This window comes from Amphibalanus amphitrite, unplaced genomic scaffold (genome assembly GCF_019059575.1).
Source record: "Amphibalanus amphitrite isolate SeventyFive unplaced genomic scaffold, NRLGWU_Aamphi_draft 000238F_arrow, whole genome shotgun sequence".
Taxonomy (NCBI): domain Eukaryota; kingdom Metazoa; phylum Arthropoda; class Thecostraca; order Balanomorpha; family Balanidae; genus Amphibalanus; species Amphibalanus amphitrite.
Genome location: NW_024881733.1, coordinates 93175 through 104266, shown reverse-complemented (window position 1 = coordinate 104266; position 11092 = coordinate 93175). Strand labels below are relative to the sequence as shown.

Below are 11092 nucleotides of genomic sequence, written 5' to 3'. Positions count from 1 at the left end.
GGGTACTCAAAATTTGAAGAATTTAAGACGTTTCCATGAGTTTTGAAGGTATGGATAAGTTCTAAAAATCCGGTTCTCCTTATCTGGGCCATTAACTCCATACGGTCCAAGAAAGCTGGCACACTACCTTTAAAGGGATTATCAGGGTTTAAAAATTGAAAGGAATCGGCATAAATTTCCAATCAATGAACTCCCCAGACTCTGCCGATTCTAAATATATGCATAAAATGTAAATCGGTACCAAAATTTGCGAGATATAGCCGTTTCAAAATTGACAAAATTGTACTTACTCACGCAAAACAAGTACTTGGGCGGCCAAGTTGGCCCATCACTAAAATGTAAACAAAGAGCAGCCTTGGGAAATTTCGCCAAGGCCGCCGCGGCCGCACCGCACTGTCGATTTCCACAAGACGGGCCTTGTCTGTTTTGTTTTTGTCTGTTGTTTTTAGGGCCTTGCAACAAGATTTCAGTGCTTGGCATTGAATTTGGATATGAACAAATTGAAGATTTGCTTTTCAATAAGACAGCAAGAGTTATCAACATTGCCAAAGTTATTATTTTGATTTGGGTGTGATTTGAATAGCTTGAGCTTGTTTGCTGATCATCAAATCTTGATTAATATCATTTAAATGTCAACAATTTTCAAGGGTAAATTTGAGTGTTTTATTTCAATAAATTGAAATGTAAGTGCATCAGGCACAAGAGCTCAGTTTCAATCTGATTATTTTGTCAAGAGTGGTCAATCTAATGTAACGTCTTGCGAGAAAGCTTACCTAAGTGACTGAAGAAAGCGCTACCTACAGTTTTTCAAGATCTATGTTGATCTGTTTTTTCGAACAACAGGTTGTACAACATGATGTTGTGACATGACCTCTGTGTCCTGTACGTCTCCCCTGCTGCTGCAGCAGAGCCCCGGCTTCAACTATAGTTTGTTATGGGTGGGCTCTCCGTGAACGTCTTGGTGCGTTTCTACATATTGCTGCTGTGAAAGGACGGTACATGAAAAAATATGTAACTTGTATGTTTTTATTGCCCTGGTACCTACTTAATGTATATTTTTGTTGTTTATGAGTGATAAATGAATATATTTTGAGGAAAATTGAGGCATTTCAGTTTTAGTTTGTGGAACAGAACAGAAGAAGCTGCTGAGTGCGGATCATGCTTCAATTGAGAGAATCATCCTCAGTTATCTACATATAGGCATGCTTTGTAAGCTCCTTGCATTTTGCCAGCTTCTACTTGCTAGTCAAAGTTGTAAGAAATGCCACCATGTGCAATCACCAAACGAATGAACGTGAGGGCCAAGTCCTTCACACAGCATGGATGCTTATAGGTACTGCACTAATGTATAATGTTCATTATGTTCATATTAGCAACTCACCCAGACAGCCTGCCTTGTGGTATTTCTGAGTTTAAGATTTTGTAAGACTCACACTAATCATAAGGTAAATTATATTGATACGTATGGATGAACAATGTGCAAAGGGGTCGCACGTGCCTGCTCAGTGCTCAGCCATGGATGCACGTGCCTTCTCAACAATGGGCGTGCTTGCAGACATCTCCATGGACGAACAATGTGCAAAGGGGGGGGGGGGCGTGCCTCCGCGGCCGCCTGTTGGCTCAGCCGCTGCTGCTGCTTGGCGCCGCTGCTGAGCGCTGCCGGAGACGCCGCTCGCTGCCGGAGCTGCCGGAACAGTCACCGGAGCTGCCGCCCGCTGCCGGAGCTGCGGGAGCCGGGCCCGCCGCTCATCTGTCAGGACCGCCGACGGCAGCACGCCCGTCTGTCAGGGTCTGTCAGTGCCGGCAGTGGACGCGCGCGGGTGCGGGCCGGGTACGGACGCGCGCGGGTGCGCGCCAGGTACGGGTGCGCGCCGGCTATGGACGCGCGCGCGCTTGCGTGCCGACGATGGGCGCGCGCGCGTGTATGCCGACCATGGCTGCCGCCCGCTGCCGGAGCTGCGGGAGCCGGGCCCGCCGCTCATCTGTCAGGACCGCCGACGGCAGCACGCCCGTCTGTCAGGGTCTGTCAGTGCCGGCAGTGGACGCGCGCGGGTGCGGGCCGGGTACGGACGCGCGCGGGTGCGCGCCGGTACGTGCCGGGTACGAACTCGCTTAGATCATTTTCTTAGAAGAGAAAATAGATCATTGTGCTTTAGATGAGCATAATGAAGAAGCGTTCCTGAAGTTGAGTTAGTGACTTTCCATCATCCATGCCAGATGGCCAAAACACACCATTTCAATACTGTCCCAAAAATATATTTCAAAACACTTATTGCATGGCTATACACACCAGCTTACTCAGTCACCACACTCAAACCAAGGCCATATAAGGGTAGTAGTATAGCAGGCGTCACACTTGTTTTTTTGCAACCATGAACGAACGAAGGGAGGCGCTATAGGTTAGGTTTGGTTTGGTAAGGTTTGGTGAGAAAGCATCTCTGGGTATAGCGCATCTCCTTGGTTGCAAAAAGAAGTGTGACGCCTGCTTTATGACTACCCATATAAGTAGACTCAAACACAGTCTACTGATACAAACGTCACTGGTCTCAAGTCTGCGCTCAATGCACCAGATGTACACTACTCACAATACGTCAGGACTCAACGTCAGCCACCAATTTTCTACATCAAAATTCACATCAGGTTTTCAAAGTAACAATGTATGTGCCACTTCTGTACTTTGTGCTACAAACACAGAATAAATGATATCAGTCAGCAATGCATTGCTCATTGTCAGCCAAAGTCTGCAAAGTCAGTCCGCAGGCTTTGCAAGTAAGTGCAAAGTCTGCGGAGATCAGTTGCTTTACACACCACCAATATCATGCTGCAATGTGCTCAAAACATGCCTATACACCAACAACAAAGCACAACCATGAAGCACCACTGATAACACTTAACCTCAAAGCACACAACTTGATAATTTATTTATTTTGAGTACCTACAGAAACAGAATGTCTCAAGGCCACTCGTGCTCACTCCGAAATCTGCCAGTCGCTCAGCCTTGAACATTGACATTATTTCATCTGAAATCTATTTTCTTCACTTGATCAAAGTTGATCTGCGTCATACATCTTACAACGGATGTCTCGAATTATTGGTAACGTTCAGCACTTAGCATTAAAAATGATAGGTAACTTTGATTCAACACTAGTTCCATCCAAGCTTCTTCATTGCTTGAGCTATATCACTTTCAAGTTTAATTACTTGAACTAAGACATTCTTGAATTACACTCGGGATGAGCTTAGTTTGAACGCACACAACACAATTTTTTAATTTGAATTATTTTGATAACCCACAGGATATCTAGAATGAGAAGCTGAGAAGAATGAGAAGAAGGTTGTGTTCGTTGTGTTACGGACCTATGCTATATTTCCCTATTTTGTCTTGGGAAAATATAATGGAGCATGTAATCCATTATATTTTCCCTAGATCCATTATATTTTCCCTAGATCCATTATATTTTCCCTAGAAATATTTAGAAAAGTCTCCGCTAGTGTAAACCCTATGGGCGTTTAGAGATGGACCACCAAGTACTCGCAAGTTTACGCGGCTGGCAGCCGCGAAAACTTTGGAGGCCCACCATTGGAAAATTAGGCAATTTTGAGACGAATGACTTTGGATTGGGGCTTCAGTCACCTTCTTCTACACGTTTCACTGAGTAAGTCCGAAATTTTGGAAAAAACCCTGATAATACCTTTAAGGTCAACTAGGGCCAAACTACGTTTTTGCAGATAACGCGACAGACAATGAAGCTAGAGCTTCAAAAATGGTGTCGTTGTGTCCTTCTTCATCAGCCGAGTCGAATTATCTGCAATATGATGCATTAAGGTAAAAAGAAAAAGAAATTTTAAGGAATTTTGAAATGCACATTTTTTTGTCAATTTTGCATCACGATTTTCATCGATCTGTCCTGTATATTTGGTAGACGCTAGCTAAAATACCAGTAGTGACATAAGCTCTAAGATGTCCAGAGCTAATCAGTACCTCAATATTTCACTTTCCGTTAATATTTGGAAGACACATAATGGTTTCATCAACTCGATGTAAAGCGCTGGGGAGGTGGCCGGCGTTACCCCTATGCCGGGCTCACCCCAGAAAAATCAACACTTTTTTAATACTCGATTTTCTCAACCTTATACTTATTCCACGAAACCGAATTTTTGGGAAAACACGGCCAATGAACTTAGCTAGCTAACAGGATATCAACATTTTATACAGCACGTATGGTATGTGTTGTGTCGTGAATTTAGTTGCGCTGTTCAGTGTTCGTATCAGCTGCGCCAGAATTGTGCGAGGTTGCTTTGTTATTTTTAGGGAAGACCCAAGTCGTGTCAGCTGATTGCAAATTCCGAACCGGCGCCAAGGTGATTTGTAAAATGTAGACGTTTCATGCCCACGCGTTGTAGTCGTGCTTAGTTTCTTATTTGATAGGCACTACGATTGTAAGAACGCTCACCGCCCTCTCGTCTCGTGTTTAGTCACCGGCATCGGCCCACTACTAAGTCCGGGGTGGACTTCCGGGAATGGCGGCGTGGGCGTTGGTCACGTGGTTTTTTGGTATCTTGTTGTGCGGCGGCAGAATACATGTCCGGCAGTTCCGGTGATTGTTTTCGGCCGCCCGCCTCTCACGAGGCCACAGTGAAGAGGCAACACAACAAAGTGGCGACTGAGGACTTCGAACAGTGATTTTTCACCATGGATTTCGCGGCGGCTCCCGCGCCGTTTTTGCCCACCGCTGGAGCTGAGCCGGCGATTCCCTGGCCTCGGTGGGTCAGGATGTTTGAGAACTTTTTGTGTGCGGTCGGAGGTGACGCTTTCCCTCCCGCACGTCGCCAAGCTGTCCTCCTGACTTGTCTAGGGACGGAGGGGCAGCGGGTGTTTGAGAATCTGCCACCCATGGAGAAGCTGGAAAGCGAGGACGACTTCCAATGGTGCCTGCGCCGCCTCGAGGCCCATTTCGCTCCCAAACAGAATGTTTGTGTTGAGCGCTACCGCTTTCGCAGCCGGGGGCAGCAACCAGGTGAGATCACCAGTCAGTGGGTCTCCGTGCTGCGCCAGTTGGCCAGCACGTGTGAGTACGGTGCCCAGATGGACGAGTTTATCAGGGACCAGGTGATTGAGAAGACCGTGAGCTCTAAGCTGAGGCAGCGGCTTCTCATGGAAGGGTCAGGTCTGACTCTGGAGAAGACCCTGACTCTGGCCGACACCCTGGAGTCTGCTGAACGAGAAGCAAGGGTGATCGAGGGACCAGCCGTGCCTGTGCCTGTCCAGGCCCTGCAGCCACAGAAGTTTCAGCGAGGGGGGTCCAGACGCCGACGCTCCGGCCCGGTCCCAGCCCAGCAGCAGGAAGGACGGCAGCAGCTTCCGCAGGGGAGGCAGCAGCAGCCGAGACGGCAGCAACCACAGCAGCAGACAGCAGGCCCTGAGTGCTGGGGCTGCGGGCGCCCTGGACATCGCAGAGGTGACCGCGGCTGCCCAGCATTCGGTAGGAAGTGCTCCAAGTGCGGTAAGACCAACCACTTTGCCCAGCACTGCGGTGCTAGTGTGGTTTCTAGTGTCCAGGTGCTAGCTGTTGGGGCTAGTGCCGTGCCGCTGACCCTTGATGCTGAGGTAGAGGGGCTCAAGGTAACTTTCACTGTGGACTCAGGGTCTCCAGTTTCCATCCTGCCGAGGGACTCTGTGCAGGGTGATCTCGGGGCAGCCGAGGAGAGCCTTTGTGCCTACGGGGGGAGCGTGCTAAATGTGCTGGGGGTGAAAAGTGTTCATGTGTCATGCCGTGGGAAAACAGAGATGGTCAAAGTGTATGTTGTGCCGTCAGGACGCGCTCTGATGGGCCTTGACCTGATGGAAGTGTTTGATGTTTGTATTGTGGGCAACCGTGTGTGCAGTGTGTCCACCAACCCCACCTGTGTGTCCTCTCCTGAGCCTGCCCAACCCACCAGCCCTCCTGACGAGCTACCAGCCTCTCCGGGGGCCCAACCCGCTATCCTTGGGTACCAGCACCGAGTGACAGTTGACCCAGGGGTACCACCAGTGCGCCAGCCACTGCGCCGCCTGCCTTTGGCTGTGCTGGACGCAGTGAGTGCCCGGATTGATGAGCTGGAGGCCCAGGGCGTGATTGAGAAGGTGAGCGCGTCTCCCTGGATCTCACCACTGGTCGTTGGCAGGAAACGGGACGGTGCCATCCGCCTCTGCGTTGACATGAGGAGGGTGAACCAGGCGGTCATCACGGATGGTCATCCTCTCCCGAGGATTGAGGACGTTCTCGATCGGCTCCGTGGTTCGCTGATGTTCTCCAGGCTGGACCTGAAGGACGCGTACCACCAGCTGGAGCTGCATCCCGACAGCCAGAACCTGACCACGTTTGTCAGCCACAAGGGTTTGTACCGGTTCCGCCGTGTAAACTTTGGTCTGGCGAGTGCCGGCCCTTGTTTTCAGAGGGTGATGACGTCGATGCTGGAGGGCATCCCCGGGGTGGAGGTGTACCTCGACGACATCATCATCCACGCACCGTCCCAGGCGGAGCATGACGCTCGCCTGAAGCAGGTGCTGCGGCGGTTGGAGGACCACCGTGTGAAAGTGAACTGGTCCAAGAGTGCCACCGGCTGCCGTGACATTGATTTCCTCGGTTACAGGATCTCAGCGGCCGGTGTGCAGATCGACCCAGGGCGGATCAGTCCGCTGCTGGAGGCTCCAGAGCCACAGGACGAGAAGGGCCTCCGCGCCTTCCTGGGAGCCACGGGCTACCACGCCCGTTTCATGCCGCGGTACTCGGACCTGGTCGAGCCGCTGCGAGCTGCGCTGCGCGCTGACAAGTTCGAGTGGTCGCCGGCGCTGTCCAGCGCCGTCCAGCGCGTCAAGGACGCCATCCGTCAGTCACCGGCGCTGGGTATGTTCGACCCCGCGCTCGCCACGGTGCTGACGACCGACGCCAGCGACGTCGGAGCAGGCGCGTGTGTGACGCAGATCGACGCCTCGGGGTCGCCCAGGGTCATCGCGTACGCGTCTAAGTCGTTCTCTCCGGCCGAGCGTAACTACTCCACTGTGGAGAAGGAGGCGCTGGCCGTGGTGTGGGCCTGTGAGAAGTTTCGCCACTATCTCTGGGGGCGGAAATTCACTCTGCGCACGGATCATCAGGCTCTGTGTACCATTTTCGGTCCCAAGGGTTCCACGCGCGTCGGCCGGCGTGTCGCGCGGTGGGAGGCCCGCCTGCTCGAGTTTTCTTTCGACGTTGAGTACGTCCGCTCGGAGCGGAACACCGTGGCCGACGGCCTGTCACGGCTGCCGGTAGCCGAGACCTGGTGGCCGGATGATGACGATCTCCAGATTGCAGCTCTGACGGTGGCAGCAGCCATCTCTGAGGAGGAGCTCAGTGACGCCTCGGCGGCCGACGAGTGTCTCAGCGTCGTCCGTGGGTACGTGTCCGGGCAGTGGCCCCGCCAGAGGGACGTTGACCCCCGAGCAGCTGGTTTCTTTCAGGTACGGGACGAGCTGTCCGTACACGGCCAGCTGCTGCTCCGCGGTGACCGGCTGGTGGTGCCAGCGGCGCTGCGCGAGCGCGTTCTGACTAACGCGCACGCGGGCCACCAGGGGGTGGTCCGCACAAAACAGCGGCTTCGTGAGCGTTTCTGGTGGCCGCGCCTGGACCGGCAGGTGCGTGACCTGCTGAAGAGCTGTGAGGTCTGCTCTCAGCACGATGGGCACGTGCGGAGGGAGAGGCCGCCCCTCCAGCCCATCCCACTCCCAGATGGACCGTGGCAGCGCCTCATGGTGGACGTGATCGGTCCCATGAGAGGTCCGTCGTCTGAGCGCTACGGCATTGTGCTCGTCGATATGTACAGCCGGTGGCCGGAGGTCGCGCTCTGCCAGGACGCGACGGCAGACAGTATCTGCCAGTTCCTGGAGACAGTGTTCGCTCGCGAAGGTGTGCCGCTGGAGCTACTGTCAGATAACGGCCCTGCGTTCCGGTCGGGCCGACTCGCCGAGTTTTTGGGTCGCATGGGCGTCAAACAGACGTTTAGTTCGCCCTATTCGCCGCAGACCAACGGCATGGTCGAGCGGCTGAACCGGACGGTTAAGGAAGCCATCCAGTCGGCTCGCCTGGCGAGGGAGCCGCGCTCGACGTTTGTCAGAAAGTTCCTGGGTGAGTACCGGGTCACGGTCCACCCGGCGACCGGAGTGTCGCCCTTTGTTTTGATGAGGGGGCGGGAGGCGCGGACGATTCTCGATGTGACCCCGTCCGATGTGACCCCGTCCGGCCGTGCTGCCGAGGATCGAGCTGTCCGGCAGCATCACCAGTCGTACCAGGAGACCTACAGGGCCCGGTATGACCGCACCGCCACGGCCGCCCCGCGATGGGAAGCTGGCGACTGGGTGCGAGTACGGAAGCCCGGGACGGGCCGGGTCGAGGGGCAGCGCTCTGTGCAGGTGAGCCGCAGGACCGGTCCGGTCAGCTACAGGCTGGCCACAGGTGAGCGGGTGCATGCCAGGCGCCTGGTACCGGGCCGCCCGGGGGAAGCTGATCGCGAGGTGCCGGTGACCTTTTACCCAGTCGGGGGCGAGCCCGAGCCTACTGACCCAGCCCCTGTGACCGTGGACCCCGCTCCTACCGATGATGTGTGTCCCGAGCCGCCCAGGGGTACCAGTCCTGTCCCAGCGGCGCCAGTCGGTGCCGCCCCTGACGAGCATGCGGCCCCGCGCCGCAGCCGTAGGGTGCGTAGGCCGCGGAAGCGTTTCTCGCCGTAGGTTAGGCGAGTTTGCGCGTGTACAGTTTAGCTCAGCACCGTACCTGTGCCTGGGTGTTTTCATAGGGTGTGTTTTCCCTCAAAGAGAGGGGTGGTGTTGTGTCGTGAATTTAGTTGCGCTGTTCAGTGTTCGTATCAGCTGCGCCAGAATTGTGCGAGGTTGCTTTGTTATTTTTAGGGAAGACCCAAGTCGTGTCAGCTGATTGCAAATTCCGAACCGGCGCCAAGGTGATTTGTAAAATGTAGACGTTTCATGCCCACGCGTTGTAGTCGTGCTTAGTTTCTTATTTGATAGGCACTACGATTGTAAGAACGCTCACCGCCCTCTCGTCTCGTGTTTAGTCACCGGCATCGGCCCACTACTAAGTCCGGGGTGGACTTCCGGGAATGGCGGCGTGGGCGTTGGTCACGTGGTTTTTTGGCATCTTGTTGTGCGGCGGCCAGAATACATGTCCGGCAGTTCCGGTGATTGTTTTCGGCCGCCCGCCTCTCACGAGGCCACAGTGAAGAGGCAACACAACAGTATGTAATAAAAATGAAAAAGAGCTTACTATGCCGGGCTTCCCCCGGCTTCCCCTACGGTTGATGAAGCAGACAAATCTGGTCAGACTGAGCAGAGTCTGACAAGGCAGTCTGATTAGTTATGCAGCCTTAGTCGGCACCAGTCTGACCTCCGAGTAGTCTCAACAGAGTACAGACCGACCATCCAATTCCTCTATACCCTAAAGACAGACACAACATGCTGAGCTGGGCACTCTCTCCCCTCCCTCCCTCTCTCTGCAGCCGAGTCGGTATCCAAAGGGCGGCAGGGTCACCACCTTTAGCTGACCTCTGATCCCAATGACCCAGCAGACACGGTACGGCGAGGCTGTGCTGCGGATAACCACAGTGCATGGGGGGGGACATGGGGGGGGGGCGTAACTCACACCGTGAGATACCTATTACCTAGACTGTACTGTAGAGTTAGGAGTTGAAGCCTGGAGGAGTTAGTATAGACAGCCGGGATAGATTCAAGACAAAATAATAAATGCTAAATCCTAAATCTGCTAAATTGGTAAAGTTCAGTTAAAACTGCTAAATCAATTACCTACTGTTCTTCTACGTCGGACTTGGAACCGTATTCACTATTTTATAACTGCCTAGCAGGACTTGGAAATAAAACCTACGTAACAATGAAAATATTTGATCTCATCATACATGGCAGTCTTCAAAGCAGCAGACTCGTCAGATAAATCAACTCCATTTCAATCAGCCATTATTGGACATCAATTACAGGAACCGGCTTCCCGTGTCTCCCTGATACTACACAATCTCCCATCTACCCAGTGTGGTGTGTGCCTTCCCCAGGGTATCTCCCTAACTTCCCGGCGTCTTACCAGCGGCAAGCCGTCTCTCCATCTCTCTCTCTCTCTCTCTCTCTCTCTCTCTCTCTCTCTCTCTCTCTCTCTCTCTCTCTCTCTCTCTCTCTCTCTCTCTCTCTCTCTCTCTCTCTCTCTCTCTCTCTCTCTCTCTCTCTCTCTCTCTCTCTCTCTCTCTCTCTCTCTCTCTCTCTCTCTCTCTCTCTCTCTCTCTCTCTCTCTCTCTCTCTCTCTCTCTCTCTCTCTCTCTCTCTCTCTCTCTCTCTCTCTCTCTCTCTCTCTCTCTCTCTCTCTCTCTCTCTCTCTCTCTCTCTCTCTCTCTCTCTCTCTCTCTCTCTCTCTCTCTCTCTCTCTCTCTCTCTCTCTCTCTCTCTCTCTCTCTCTCTCTCTCTCTCTCTCTCTCTCTCTCTCTCTCTCTCTCTCTCTCTCTCTCTCTCTCTCTCTCTCTCTCTCTCTCTCTCTCTCTCTCTCTCTCTCTCTCTCTCTCTCTCTCTCTCTCTCTCTCTCTCTCTCTCTCTCTCTCTCTCTCTCTCTCTCTCTCTCTCTCTCTCTCTCTCTCTCTCTCTCTCTCTCTCTCTCTCTCTCTCTCTCTCTCTCTCTCTCTCTCTCTCTCTCTCTCTCTCTCTCTCTCTCTCTCTCTCTCTCTCTCTCTCTCTCTCTCTCTCTCTCTCTCTCTCTCTCTCAGGCGTCCCGCCGCCCCATCTTCCCCCGTGTGTCGGCGCACTGTGCGATGTTTGCTCCCAGAAGTGGCCATTATTTGCTCCTCTCGGCGCCGACCAGTCGGGGAACACATTACACCGGCTCCGCGGCGCGGCGCACCATGGGGACAGGTGGGGCCCACTGAGACAGGCGGGACTGTGGGACAGGTAAAGAACCCAGGTGGGACAGGTATAGACGACCACCGGCGGACGGTCAATAAATAGACGGCAAGGGAAAGTGGGGGTACAGACAGCAGGGGTCAGCTGGTAACGGCTGTAAAACAGCCGAAAAGC

At 53.4% G+C, this 11092-nt stretch overlaps 1 protein-coding gene across 1 annotated transcript; it reads left to right on the top strand.

Annotated features, from left to right (window-relative positions):
- Positions 1 to 4894: 4894 nt before the first annotated feature.
- Positions 4895 to 8709, top strand: LOC122386024 (uncharacterized protein K02A2.6-like). The gene is made up of 3 exons (XM_043374804.1): positions 4895 to 5125; positions 6041 to 8425; positions 8704 to 8709. The coding sequence occupies exons 1-3, from the start codon at positions 4895 to 4897 to the stop codon at positions 8707 to 8709; spliced, it is 2622 nt and encodes an 873-aa protein (XP_043230739.1).
- Positions 8710 to 11092: the final 2383 nt, after the last annotated feature.